This window comes from Drosophila biarmipes, chromosome X (genome assembly GCF_025231255.1).
Source record: "Drosophila biarmipes strain raj3 chromosome X, RU_DBia_V1.1, whole genome shotgun sequence".
In the NCBI taxonomy this organism is placed as follows: domain Eukaryota; kingdom Metazoa; phylum Arthropoda; class Insecta; order Diptera; family Drosophilidae; genus Drosophila; species Drosophila biarmipes.
The window spans coordinates 13,198,138-13,213,307 of NC_066611.1; the positions used below are offsets into that span (position 1 = coordinate 13,198,138).

Here is a 15,170-nt window from a genome sequence, read left to right on the forward strand (position 1 = left end):
ATCATAGAAATGCAGTGTGTCACGGCCCCTCGAAATTTGATTTCCATGTTTTGGATGTTTGGGTTACGCCCGCACCATCTCTCGGTCTTTCTCCATTATTTACGATGGTCATCTGGAAGTACTTAGGTCCTCGTACTGGCCCGCTGCTAATTGCCATCGGGCCCGCCTGCAGCTGTCAGCCCCGATCGGTCCCCTCAAGTGGGTGTGGACTCTCCAGTGTCCGGGCCCTCGAGTCGAGTTGGCATCCCAAACTTAGTTCGAGTGCTCCGGCAGGGATCCGGGGCTCTCCAAGGGTGCCCTTAAGACGACGGCCTGGATTGCATGCTAATGACCGGCGACGAAAGTTGCCTGCGAGCGGCGGCCTTTTCAGCAGGATCCTTGACTTATCCGAGAAATGATTGCCCTTATCACACTGTCATGTGTCGCCAAGATAGGCCTGAAAGTTCGGTTCTCCTCAGTTCTCAGGGGCAGATGGTTGTTCTAAAAAAATATTTTTTAAATATTATAATAAAAATAATCATAACAGAAATACTTCATTTTTAAAAGCACTTTTAAAAAATTCAAAATAAACATATTTTTATATGATTTTATAAAAATAGTTTTTTATATATTTAAAAAAAGTGCTTTCTTTATAGAGCATTCTAGCAAAAAAAAACCTACTATTTTATTCTTTATTTTCGTTTTACTTAGATTTTAAAAATTTTATAATAATATATACTGAGTTCAAATAGTTGATATACTTAAAATAAATATGTGCTTTCTTTATAGAGCATTCTAGCAAAAAGAAACCCACTATTTTATCCCTATTTTCCGTTTTACTTAGAGCTTAAAAATGTTATAATAGTGTCTACTGAGTATAAATAGCTTACATATTTAAAATAAACATTTTTGTATTTAAACATTTTCTGATTTAATTTTTCTCTATTAAATATTTCTTGTTTTTTTTTGTTACAATAATATTTACTGAGTAGTTTAAGTTTAAACAATGCAAAAAAATTGTTTTTATTTCACAAATGGCTTTAGCTTATTAAATTGACAAGGGTTTTAAGGGGCGTATTTGCCGTTGGCGATAAAACAGAACACCGAAGCAATTAATACTAATTTTATTTTAGAATTTGTGACTCATAGAGATTATATTTGCCGGGTATTTTTTTTTGCAAGTTCTTGGGTCAACGAAGGCCTTAAAAAGTATATAAGTATATTAGCTGCAAGGTAAGCTCTCTTGAAAAGTCATTTTTTGTATGAAATAAAGTGTCATTTCTACATTAAACCACTTTTTCCAAAGGAAAATGGGCCCCCAACTTTCCCCTTCTTTCTCCGAAAGGTACGCTGTCACTGCCCCAAAGACGCGACTTCCCCATCATCGCCACCTCCCCCGGCTCCACCCGATCTTCAAAGCAAATGTGGTCTCCCCAGGCGGGGATCTTCAAAATCAGATTGTCAACATGGCCTCGCACGTGATATCAATGCATTAACGGAAGTGTTTCAATTGTGTATTCCCCGGGTGGCCCGAAATAGCCACGGAAATGTAACAAACTTCTGCCTCTGGCTAAAGATCAATAATTGTCGCGCCCCCTTCGTAAAGGTAGGGCCCTCACCCCTCCCAGAAAAACATTAGGAACATTGAAAAATGTTGCCCCGCGCTGGGTCATAAAAAAAAGGTGTCCAACTTCCCCAGTTCGCTTTGTTTGGTCGCAACCCTCTGGAAAACCGAATACCGAATACCAAATACCAAATACCGAAAATGACAAACAGACGCGGCAAATAAATAACGAGAAATGTTGTTTAGGGGGCGTAATGCGTAGCCGGGGGTTCTACGGATCCCGGGCCTCTCGTTCTCCTAGCCACTTATAGGAAAACCCCCCTGGCAAGCGACAAATTAACACGCCGGGCGAAAAGTCCGGAAAATGCGGCACTACGAGGCAGGGGAAATGGGATGCGGGATGTGGGATGTGGGAGCTTCGGGGGATGGATGTGTAGATCTATTTTGGGACCCGGGGCAGACAACTCGGTCGCCTGATCCAGTCATTCCGTTTCCAGCCCCAGTCGCATCCATGTAGCACCTTTATTAATTGCAGCCGACGAGACGGGACTTTGACATGTTTAATGCGAAAATCTCGGGAGGAGCTGGGAGAAAGCGGTGGGAGGGAGTGCACTGCGAAAAACGTAAGAGTTGGTAGCATTATCCTTTATAGAATGTGCTTTTGAATTTGTTGTAAATTTAATAATATAAATAATTACCTTATAAATATTGAAAACAAAGGATTCAATAAATGAACAAGTGGCTGCGAGTTAGTGAGAAAGTCACCATGAAGTCTTATAAATAATTACTGGAATTTCTAATTTAAATAATAGAATTAAACTAGCAATTAGTTACCTTAAGAATATTAAACAAAAATATATTCTAGTGTGAGTAATTAACGTTTTGAGCTTCATAAATATTTTATATGGTTTTATCCATGAAGTTTTTAAATAATTGTTATAAATTTCTTAATTTCTTATTAATATAATAGCATCAAAGTAGCAATTACTTACCTTAAAAATATTGAACAAAAATATATTTTGTAAATAAACAAGTTAATGAGAGTAGTTAAAATTTTGATATATTTTTTTTCCGATGAAGTTTGTTAAATAATTGTCTATAATTTTTTTTTATCAATATAACAGAATCAAAATAGCACTTACTTACCTTAAAAATATTAAACAATAATATATTTTATAAATAAAGAAGTTAATGAGAGGAGTTCAAGTTTTCAGCTTTATATAATATTTTATATTTTTTGTATCCACGAAATAATTATTAGATTTGTCTTATTAATGTAATAGAATTAAAAATTAATTAATTTTTCAAAATTTCCTTTTAATATAATAAAAAAAATATACATTTTTTACCTTATGAATATCATAGAATATTGAATGAATAAATAGGTTAATGGGTAAAGTTCAAAGTTTGTGTTCTATACTTTTTTTTTATAATGTATCCATGAAGTTTTACTAATAAATCATAGATTATTCACACTACATATATTTCTTAAAATTATTATTATTTAAATTAAATATTTTGTTGGTCAAAAGTACCTATAGATATTATTTAAAATTAAAAACAATTTCTTATCGCGAGTCTTAGAATTTTTTCTCACTGCACAGCGCTCCCAAGTGCCGTTTTCGGATCGGGGAGCATTTGTGGGTCTATTTCGGTGAACAGAATGCCAGAACGTCTCTCCCCATCGCGGGCAACGTTGACATAGGCTGGAAATTCTTCTGACTCCGTCTATTTCGGTTGCCGGCCAGACAGCCCAGCATTATGTGGCACATAGCACATTGCAATCTGCAGACGGCGTATTGCAGACTGAGAACTGAAGACCGAAGACTGCAGACTGCAGACTGCAGACTGCAGACTTGAGACTGAAGAAAAGACAGCTGACGCCAGGCCCGAGGGCAAAGTCGAAGATGTAATGCCATGGGGGGATCTCTGTATCTGGATTTGTATCTGTATCTGGATCTTTATCCCCGGTCCAAAGGGACTCTGTTCGCATGTCTGAGGCGATCTTCTTCCCCCTGTTTCCTTTGCCTGAGGTGTTTTCTTTATGTTTCTTTTGAAGGGGAGAAGAGAAATCCCATTAAAATGGGACCTGAATGAATGACTTTTTTAAATCTTCTGCAACATTTAGGCAAGGAATCTCGGATCTTTTTAAGCCCCTCTTATAATCACAAGCTATATTTAGTTCAAATATATTTATAGTCCCCCTTAAACATATTTTTAAACTGTTTTTTTTTTAGCAGTAATGTTCTTAACATTTTATAAAATATTTTTTAAATATTTAAAACCGGAATCAAATGCAGAGCTGCTCTGTCTCGCTCCTTAAGTGGCCTCTTCGAGATATCCCAGAGTTTGGAATCAATTATGCAACTCTGTGGCCCCCGCCTTCTTTTGCACTTTTCCAAGCCACTAAGTACACCTTTGGCCCCCACCGCCCACTTCTACATTCATTTGCAATTTCCATTAAAATGTCATTGAAATTTCACTTACAAAAATTTGCCTTCAAAAACCAAACCGAAGTGGAGCAAAAATAAAAATTGAGTAGATGGAAAAACGGAACTGAGTTTTGTTTTGTGGTGGAAAAGTCTGGGCAAAAGTGGGTTCCGGGGCTTTTCGGACGGGGGGAAAACTTTGGCTGGCAATTCTATTGCCAAACGCATTTTGCACTTCAATTGCACGTGAAAATGAAAATGGAAGGGGTGGCGTTGTTGGGAAAGTCTGCGAAAAACTGAAAAATTCAAGCCTGTTAATATGCGTAAGTGTGTGTGGGGCAGGTGGGCGAGTGGGTGAGTGGGTGGCTGGGTGGCTGGCTATTGCCTTGCCTGAGTGGGTGGGTGGCATCCTGCCGTGAAGTTGTCTCTTTATTTTTCTTCTCCGGCTTCTGCTGCTGTCATTGATATGGCATTCTGTAGCCCCGCTCAGGCGGTCTGAGTTTTCCCCACCCCCTGAGCTTTTCCCACCCCCCTCCGCCCTCTTGAATTTCCACCCCTCCCCCCATCACCCAGCTCACCTGCCTTCGTTGTCGTTTTGTCGCCTGTTGTTAATTGTCATTGCGTCGCTTTAAGCCGCTCAGTGGCAGGAAAATGGGAAATGGAAGGTGAGGATATGAGTGGGTGGGTGGTGGCAGGCCAGGGGGAGCGGCGGGGCCGGATAAAGTGAATCAAGAGGAAAACCAAGGAGCGGGCACAGTCTATCGGACATACTCTTGCCGAATTTCGCCTCAAATTGCACATATCATTTTTGTTTCTTTCCATTGTACACAGCTTTATTTTAAGATCATCTAGGCACTTTTAAACCATAAAAAAATAAATGTCTGCATATTTAATTCCAAATTGTTTGGTAAATAATTGAATTTAATTGTATATCCTTGGGCTTACTACTTTTGTTTATCAGTAGTTGGAAAAAATTCACAAGGATTCTTAGGATTCTAATTTTTATTCTTTGTAAAGTATTTAATATATTTTTTTAAATTCGTGCCAAGGTGCTAAAATGCTCAGAAGCAAGTTAAAATATATTTATTATAATTTAGATTTAAAAAATTGTATATAGTAATTTAACTTGTTTTAAATAAAACATTTTAATTACGTTTACATGAGTATAATATTAGATAATTTGTTGGAATAAGTGGGCTTAATTTATGAGCATATTTCAAAATTGCTCACTTTTAAAATCTTTTGTTTTAGTTCAACATATAAAATAAATAGACATCTAGAAATAATATATAAACAATATAATAATATATAATAATTGTAAAAAAAATAAACTGCATCCATTTGAAAAATATAAAATTTTATAGAAAAGTGCCTTTGCACTTGCATTTGGAGCTAACTAAATAATGGATTCTCAAGCAATTTCCCTCTATTACTGGCTTCTAAAATATTTATATTTTCCAGGGTTGGTATTAAGAGCATATCCTTAACTTCGGTGTGGATAGTTTTTCCCCTGGCCGTTGTTGTTATTGCCGCTGTTGCTGTTGCTGTTTTCACGCGCGGTTAGCGCCTGTAATTGCATTGCCAAGTAAACGACGAACCGCGAACAGTGAGCGACATTCGTATGTGTCTCTCCGTTCGTGTGACTCCATGTGTGGATGTGCACTGCAAAAAATATTCAATGTATTGCAAAATATTATAAATACATTTTCTTAAAAAAATCTCAATAAATGCAACGCATTTAGCTTACAAAATATGTCGTATTACAAATATAGTTATTTAACACTCAATAAAAAAAAGAGGTATTACTGACCTTTTAAATATTATTTTAAGTAAAACAAAATAACTTTTTCTTTATAATCTTTCTATCTATCCCAATAATTTTAAGGTAGGATAGTAATTAAATAAATATTAAAAAAAAATAATTGTGTCTTATAAAGTTGGCTTGCCAGTCGAATATTGATCTAAGAGGTTGATTTGAAATAGTTCCCAAAAGCTTAGCCTCTTACATTTAAAACTATAAAAGTAGTAATTTTAATTGTAAATGAAATAAAAATTAAATATATTTTATATGTACATAAATTACTACTTTACTTTTAAAATAATAAAAATCAAAAATCAAATAATTAAACTCAGCTTTAAGTGTCTTCCAAAGGCAAACGAGCAATACAGTTTCTCCCTAATATTTTTTGGTGCCATTTTCAAAGTCACCCGCATTTTTCGCCAGTGTACACTTAGTGCGTATGTGTGAGCGCTGGCGTAAGTGAAATTTATTTCAACAGCACCCGCCAGGCATTCAGCCCCAAAACTGTCGGTTGGCCAACTTAGGCGAAAAATTGAGAAGCAAGGCACACCAGCGCCGCATCAGCGGCAATAGAACGAAATGAGGCTGGCACGAGGGGGTTAAGCATCGTGGTGCAGGGGGTCAAATGCGCCCCAATAGGGGGCGCCATCTGCGGCACACTGGCGCCAGAGTGATGGAAACCATTCCGAATGCACAATCTCACAGCGGTTGATCTTAAAAAGGAGAAGCTGCAGTTTTCACAGAGAAAAAGCGTTAAGGGGGTGCATAAAAGTGCCACAGCGGTTTATGGGTTAAACTTTGTATTGTGCAAAAGAAATACGGACTTGCTGGTGCAAGTTCCTTGGTGTTAATGAAAACCCTTTGCAGGGCCCTTTTAAGATTTATTTCAAGGAAGCATTTTGAGATATATCCTTTATATTTATAGGTATAAATGTGCCCAATTAAATTGGGAAAATTGTTTAAGATAATTTATCTTATATTTTATATTCAGGTTCCTTGATTTTATTTAACTTTTAAGTGAGAGCTCTTATGATATCATCAGTAGAAGCCTGAAATAAGTTCTCAGTCAACCCCTTAACCCACTGTGGCCGCGAAAAATGGCCAAAACTCGTCGCGTTTCTGTAGCTGATTTTAAATTTTAATTAAAGTGCGGCTCCGACTTTCTGGCTGTGACCACTTGAGGTTCACGATTCGCGGCAAAGCAAACAATGGCCTACAAGTACGGCCACTTCTTGACACGCTCTCTTGGCACTCAAAAGCCAAAGCCAACTATTTACCCCGGGGGTAAGAAAAAATAATCAAATAAAATAGAAGAAAGGCTTTCTAAAAACCCCGTATTGGCAGCCCCCAAACCGTGAGCAAAGAAAGCGTTCCCAACGCGACTCCCAAAATCCGTCAACTCATGGTGGGCTATAAAAGTGCCAGAGATCTGGACAGCGGCACACACAGTTCGAGGAGCCATTGTCCAGAAATGATCTACGCAATTCTAGTGCTCTGCCTGCTGGGCGGTTCCTTGGCCCAGAAGGCGGACAGGGAGAGGGATCCCCTGCCGCAGGTCAAGGATCAGAGCACCCGGCTGGCCGGCATCTATGTGAAGGATGGCAACGAGAACGGGCAGCTGAGGTTCCTGGCCTCCGGACTCAACAGTGGCAGCAGCAGCAGCAGCAGCAGCTCCTCCTCGGGCCTCAACTCGGCCCTGAATCAGTACATAACCAACAAGCAGGACATGCTGGAGCAACTGCGTCCCAGCAGTGGAACGGGCACGGGCACTGGCACGGGTACGGCAACTACGGGCACGGGAACGGGCTCGGTGACGGGCACAACCTCGTCGGGTACCACCAGTGGCCTGGTGACGACGACCACGAATGGAGCCATCTACGTGCATCTGGGCAACTCGGGCTCCTCCAGCTCCTCGTCCTCCTCCTCATCGTCGTCGTCCTCGTCCAGCAACAACGCGGCCATCAATCAGGTGATCTACGGCTCGTCGCCGGTCGCCGGTCTTCTGCCCCAGATCGTCGGCCAGGCGGTGTCCAGTCGAGTGCGTCCCGGCCAGAACAACAGGAGGCGTGTCCCCGCCCGCAGGCGGCGGGTCAACAAGAGGCGTGGCAGCATCAACAACAATCAGAGGCGTCGCCGGCGGGGCAACAAACGGGGCCGCAACAAGAACAAGGCCCAGGTGATGGTTGTGCGTCCGAATCGCGGCTGAGAGGAGAGCACACCCCAACCCCTAGCTAAGCAACATTAATACCTTTTTTTTTCGAAGCCAAGATATTTTTTTATTTATTACCATTAGTATGCGAGAAGGCAACTTAATTTATTTATTTAAATAATTGAAAGCAATTACACTGTGCAACAAAGGTTTTTTATTTGGGTCTGGCAGGCAAAGGTTCCATTTGGTTATAGCAATCAGAAAATATTTTAATTTACTTATCACCTTTTTGGTTAAGTTCTGGGTTTTCGCAGTGTTTTTCATCCATTAAAAATGGAAGTTTTATTTTTAATATGGAACTCTTCTGTAAAAAGCTTTAAGTGTTACACAAAATAACGATGGAAAAAAATTCGTCAAAAAATGAAATCTTTATTTCCTGGCCAAAATCCTTTTAGGGTTAACACCTTTTTTGACCAAGTTACAGCAAAAGAGGACTACCAAAAAAATCGAATTCTCGACAAAAAATCAGATCCTTATTTTTGGCCCAAAAATAATCAGTATTTTTGACCAAACAAAAAAAGTAATGGTTAAAAAATTGAATGTCATACCTCGTTGAACTCGTCATTAAATTCCCTATTTATTGGCATTCACGGCTAAAAAATTTTATTTTTGACCCATTTTCCAAAAAAAAAAACGGTGCTACCCCTTGTAAAAAAATTGGAAATTTGAAAAATATTAAAGTTATTAGAATCAAGGAGATGATGATTGCGATCTATTATCTGTCTAGTTAGTTGTCCAAAAAAGTTCGCCCTGTGGGTTTTGGACCATTTTTGACCGAGTTACACCAAAAAAGTGAAAGAAAAATTGAATTTGTGCCAAAAAAATAAGGTCTTTTTATTTAAATGTTTTAATCATGTCTCTTAAAATTTTCTTTTACCTTTATTCGAATTTCTTAATTATAATATAATAATATAACCAAGCCCTAGTGATGTATGGCTGCCTTCAGTGAGTTTTACAATCGTGTTCCCGCGTAATGAACTCCTCAGGTGCGATTGCGAAACCTCAAATTTGTGTAGGCCAGTGTGCCTGGGGTTGTGGCTCTAATTTATGGGCCAACTGGTGTTCATGTTCAGAAGGGGCACACCAGCGGTGTGTGTGAGTGTGCGAGTGTGCTGGCTGCCCCGGGCGGAACCCCCTTGGTGAGCCCCTGGTCAAGTGCAAGACAAACGGTCTCCGGTCGGCGCTGCATGCGGCGGTCAATGTCTTGATAAATGTCTGCAGGATGGCGCCCGGGGAGCTCCAGGTCGCTCCTTGGGCTCCCGGTGCCCCTGCCCCGGGCCCGCGACCCCCTTGCGCCGCCCCTGTTGCGATTCGCGCCCCCTAAATCACCGTCACGTGTCCTGGCTGTGCATTATGTGCTCATGACTGTAATGAGCCTGTAAGTGGACCTAATCAGTGTCATAATAATAGAAATTAATCACTGCACGGCCACCGCGGCATGGGCGTGCGAAAGGGCGGCGAAGGGGGGCAAAGGGCGGCTCTCACCCACCTGCAGCTGGCAAAAGTCAAAGTTGAACCGCTGAAACACTCTGGCATTTTGCTCCTTGTGCGGTTTTGTGCAGCGCTTTGGCGCACATACTTTGTAAATGTTTTGCAATGATTTGATTTGAAATTCATTTGAATTATTGCTTGCTTCCGGTTTCCGGTGCCTTCGAAATACTTTCCTGTTTCCCTTCCGCCGCCCCCCCCATGGCCAGGATATGGAAGGACCCTATGATGTACGACCAACTTGGTTGGCCTTCTCTTTTGCGCTCCTCCCTGGGGAGTTTATTAAGTACTGCCAAGAATACACTGGGGATAAGTTAAGGATAATGCCGGTGCGATTGTGATTGGACTATAATTATTTTATATAAATAGCACGTGGGTATTTTGGGGACCTTTAGAGTTCAAGAAGGGGGAGCAATCAATCGTTGCTCTAAGTAGCTGAAAAAATATTTTAAATACAAATATCTATCCTAATATTTATTTTAATTTATGATAAACCATAAACCTTTCCAATTATTTATTCATTTCTTTCTATAAAGAGTTAAAAAGAATATCAAAAATAAAGTCCTTATATATTTTTATATTTTATTGATAAAATATGTCACATATTAAGTAATAAGTGTAGTGTACTTATCAGCTGAAAACAGAAAATAATAATTTTTGTATTTATTATGATACTTTCTAATTACAAAAACTATATAATATAAGGTACTTAGTTACTAATAAAAAGAAAATAATGATTTTTTATATAATTTAATATAAAATTCCTGGTGTGGCAATTTTTTTTTTTCTAAAATGCATATTTTTATTTATTACTTACTTATTTGATTTTAAAAGTTACTGTCCATTTCTCCCTCTGTATTTGCATAGACCAAAGGGCAACTAGTGTGTGAGTGTGCGGAACTTTGTTAATATGCAAGTGAATGGACATTTCCGGTCCGGACAAAACGTGCCATGTGCCAGGCCGAAAACCGAGAGCCAAGGTCCTGGCCAAGCCCGCGAAACCTTTCGGGCGGTCGGTGCAAAGGGGTACCATAGGTAGCTGGCGGGGATTCGGGGAACTGGGCTTGGTGGGAGGGGAGGGGGACCTCGGTGGTTTTTGGGGGGCCACAAGGGGCACTCCCGGGCGGTGGTACAGGTTCACAGCCCAAGGACATGTGCTGTGCTAAAAGTCCACATCGCCACATCCACTGCCCTTGGATCCATTCGCTGGCCCTCTTTGCTCGGATACATTTCGCTGCCCCATGTGGGGGATCTTTTCACCGGGTCTCCTAGCTGGCCTATGCAATTTGACCTGCAAACTGTGATTCAGCGCTTAAATTACCAGTTTGTTTGTAATAAATAGTTCAAGAATTGATATTTTATATAAATACAAAAGAAATAGTTTGCTAAGTATTTAAAAGATTAATTTCTTCATATCATATATATTTGTATGAATATTATAAATATTTTATATACCAATTAATCAGATTTAGTGTACAAAGTATTTAAAACATTTGAACATATAAAAAGTATATAATATATTATATGAAATTAATAAATATAAATATTCTTAAAGTGCTTGTTTAATTATAAGCTTTTAAAACTTAAAATAAGGGAGTATTTATTTATATGACTACAGATCTGACTACTTAAAAAATAAATTAAAATAAATAAATATCTTTTTTTATTTTACAAATTTTATCGATTAAGTTAGACTATTTTTGTATTATTTAAAAATAATATTTTATTTATTACAAGCATAGTAAATTTAAATATGAAAGGTACTATTTTAAAGAACAAATTGTAATACAACTTATAATAATTTTCCTATAATAAAAAGCTATTTAAAAATATTTTATTTAATTTTAAAATGTCTTTTCTATCACTTCAAAAATACAGATTACTAGCCAAGTTAAATTTGAAGATATATTAAAGAGCATTCAAAACCCAGCTCTTCGCTATTGAGTGTGCTTTTTCCCCTTGGCAGCTCCTCGGCTTCGCTCATGTGTAATTTTCAATTAAAATGATTTGAGTAGACAACTTTGAACGCTTCTGGCTGTGACTCTGCCACTGACTTGGCTTCTGATTTGGACTCGGAATCGGACTCGGAAACGGATCTCTGGGACCTGCGGGGCGGGCCCAAAAATAGGGGGGCCATGCCGCAAATACTTTTCGGGGCAGAAATCATAAATCATGCAGCAGGCAAAGACACGAACCGCATTGGAAATCGACGACGGCGACCCAAACTCCGGCGTTGACACACGGACACACGGAATCCGGGACGCCGGGCATCGGAGGAGATCTGCCATGTGTGCCACAGCCGAAAATATATACATCTATGTACACATACGGACACGGCCGGCCGACTAAGTGGGCCACAAGTTTCGCTTCACTTTTGAAATAGTTGCAAAGTGGAAAAGTTTGGCATGCAGAGTGTCCACGTCTGTGGTCAGGAAAGGGCATAATTGCGGGGCATCCTCCGGCGGAAGAGGAGGGTCCAGGAGTCCGGGGCTCCGGGGATCCGGGGCTCCGGCAGCGGGGGCCGTCGAGAGATGGGTGCGTGAGTCACGTGCCAGGAAGCGCCGGGATTGCCAGAGATAATCATGGCACTTTGTGTGGGGAAACCCTGGGAAATTGCCTAAGCAAATTATGAGGCGCCCATTCACCCAACAATATCGCCTAGCAATTTAAATACTCTGCAGTCATACAAAAAATGTGTTAAATCCATGGATTTTGTATTCAATTTAAATATATTATGCCTAATGTTTCATACTTTTATTAATCTTAAATATGAAAATATTTAATTTAATAATATTATATACTTTGAATCGATACAAAATGTAGCACATCCATGAATTTTATTTTTAATTTATATATTTTTTGTTTACTTTTTTATACCTCTATGAAAATATTTAATATAATTATATATATATTTAATAATAATTATATATATATTTAACAATAATTATATATATATTTAACAATAATTATATATATATTTAATTAAACAATTTAAAATTGGAAATTAAAATAAAATCATTGGTTTTTAATGATATTATCCATAATATAATATATTTCATGAAATAAATATATAAAGTAATTATGATTTAGATAGAAACTAATATTTTCTAGCTTGTTTTAAATATTTTCAAACTAACATTAAGTTATTGTATTTAATTAAAATATTTAATACACAGTTTTGAAATCTTTTCTTTTGAACATTTTTTTTCTCTAAGTTAACATCCCATAATAAATATATTTTTTCCTTTTTTTTAAATTTGTATTTTTATAATTTAAAAAACCTAAAATCATTTGACGCCTAGCTGATGTTTTAGAATATTTTTTAACTTAAATTTGTAAATATGACAAAAATTTATAAAATATTTGATTTTTCCATAGATTGAAGTGCAGCATAAAAAACTCTACCTTATTTTAATCCTTAAGTATTTACATTTATATATTTTTTTTTATTGCCACTAAAACTTGGTAATGCTGCCATCTCTGGCAGTTTTTCGTCTCGGCCTTTTGTTTTTCGGGGCCAAGTGGCAGTGCAGGCAAGATGTAAGAACCGATGAAATTCTGCGGCTCCTCTTCTCTTTTTTTTTGCCCATTCTTCAGCTTTGTCTGTCGATATTTCTCGAATTCTTCGTGGCTTTTTTTTTTGGTATCCCTCCAACCGATGGTCAATTGACATGGCAACAACAACAATTGTGGCTTAGTTTTTTATCCCCCCGACCCCCACCCTCCCCGCCAATTATTCGATTTTTGTTGCTGTGTAAATTTCTTGTATTCCGTTGGCTTTTAATTGCCGTGACGTGTTTGTTCTGCTGGTTTTTTTTCAGTTTCAGCCTCGTTGTTTTTTGTGTGCTTTTGGCCACTTGACGTTTGATTTACTTAGTACTTTTTCGGCCGCTCTACAAGACCAATTGTAAGCCAATTTTCGGTGGGCCTTTGGGGGGGCGGCGGAGCTGAGGCCTTCACAAGTGGCCAACGACCTTGTCGGTTTTTGCCTTTTTGGCACACTTGTCAAGTGCCTTGCTCTGCGGTTGTCCACTGCCTTTTCAAGTTTTTCGTAAGGTCTGTTTTTCTCTGCCTCGATACATTACCGCTGATTGATTGATAAATGATTTGGCGAATTAATTGCAAAAAAAGAGGCAGCGTTCATACTTTAAAAGCCATGCACATATCTCTCAAGCGTTTGATAAATGTCGCTCTACAAAAATGTTAGTTGAGGACAAAAAATGACCACCTAGCCAAAAAAGAGGTACAAGGAATGCAGACTTATGGTACTTCAAATCGAGAGAAGTCATTTTACGGCTAACAGCTTAAATTAAACTAATTAGGCTTTAAACATTTGAAATTATTTTTTTATTTCTTAGTTGATATCTCTTATCTATTGACCTTTTAAAAAAAACCTTACACCTTATGAAAATTCTAAAAATTGTGTTACGTACTTTTCAAGCTATAAATAATCCAGAGTTTGAAATTCACTTACACTTAAGCTTTTGTTAAATAAACCAAAGTCAATATGTAAATCTTAATAAAAACTTATGATAAGGAAAATCAAAAGAAAAAAGATTTTCTTTTGTTTTTCTTCTATTTTTCATTATAAGTGAATGGCTAAAACTATTAGCAAGATAATAAAAACTAAACTTTTTATTTACTTATTGATTTTAAAATAATGGCTTTTTAGCCATAGACTTGGTAGACTTGGCTTCTTAGGGAAACGGGGTGACAACTCTGGTTTCTAGCGGATAGGATTTATCGATTGGCGATTGCTAACGCAGCAAGCCGATGAATTTCTTGACGTCTGACAATTGATTTGAACTTATCACATAAATAAAAGTGTTTTGTGTCCTGCATCAATTTTGTTTCTGCTTTTTTCTGCCACCATGCCAAGTCCATCGAAAGTCGAATTGTGCCCCAGCCGGGATTCTTCGGACGAGGAGGACGAGGAGTTCATGAACCAATTGTTCAGCGAAGAAATGCTAAAGAAACTAAATGCGGACGCTGTCGGTAAGTAGTAATTATTTAAACCATTTGAGATAAACCACTGCAGTGACACTTTGTCTTTAGGGAGGCTTTCTTGGCGGGGTGGCGTTCTGATCTATGAAAAAAAGAAGTCCGACGAGCAGCCCAAGGCAGAACCAGGCTCATCTGAGGTGCTCGAGGTTCAGAATAAGACCAGTAAACGCGGATCCGAGGGGAAAGATCTCTGGGAAGAAGAGCCTGCCCCGAAGAAGACGGCAAAGGAAGGCGATGACCCCGGCTCCCTACCGAAGCCTTCCATTCCTGTGAATGAGGTGGACTCCCTGGATCCCGATTTGCCATCGTCTTCACGTCTATGCAAGAAGGAGAGGCCTCTGACTGCCATGGAGAAGTCAGATTCTTCATCCTCAAAGGCCAAGGAAGGCGAGATGTCAAAGAAATCTTCTCCAAAGTAGTTGCACGCCATCATCTTTGCCAAATAAATTCACCTTTATCAACAAAACAACCTTACAAACTCCTCAGTATCTCTGTTAACAATTCTTTTAGTTTTTTTTTTATAAGGTTTCCTCATTAAGTTTACCATATAACCAACCCCCAGCGATAGTTATACATATGCCACTCAAAACCCCTTTAATGTCGTTCATTTTAAATACCCATCGGCGAAGGAATTTGAGACTCCACCCCGCATTATCAACTGAAATCCATCTGCACTGATAAGAAAATTAATTGATT

At 38.6% G+C, this 15,170-nt stretch overlaps 2 protein-coding genes across 2 annotated transcripts; both read left to right on the forward strand.

Moving 5' to 3' along the window:
• The first annotated feature begins 7,172 nt into the window (after positions 1–7,172).
• Positions 7,173–7,979, forward strand: LOC108025666 (probable GH family 25 lysozyme 3). The gene has a single exon (XM_017096204.3). The coding sequence runs from the start codon at positions 7,176–7,178 to the stop codon at positions 7,977–7,979; it is 804 nt and encodes a 267-aa protein (XP_016951693.2). The 5' UTR covers positions 7,173–7,175.
• A 6,263-nt stretch (positions 7,980–14,242) lies between these two features.
• Positions 14,243–14,946, forward strand: LOC108025686 (uncharacterized). The gene is made up of 2 exons (XM_017096221.3): positions 14,243–14,465; positions 14,526–14,946. Exons 1-2 carry the CDS (start codon positions 14,342–14,344, stop codon positions 14,891–14,893), a joined length of 492 nt encoding a protein of 163 aa, XP_016951710.1. The 5' UTR covers positions 14,243–14,341; the 3' UTR covers positions 14,894–14,946.
• The last annotated feature ends 224 nt before the right edge of the window (positions 14,947–15,170 follow it).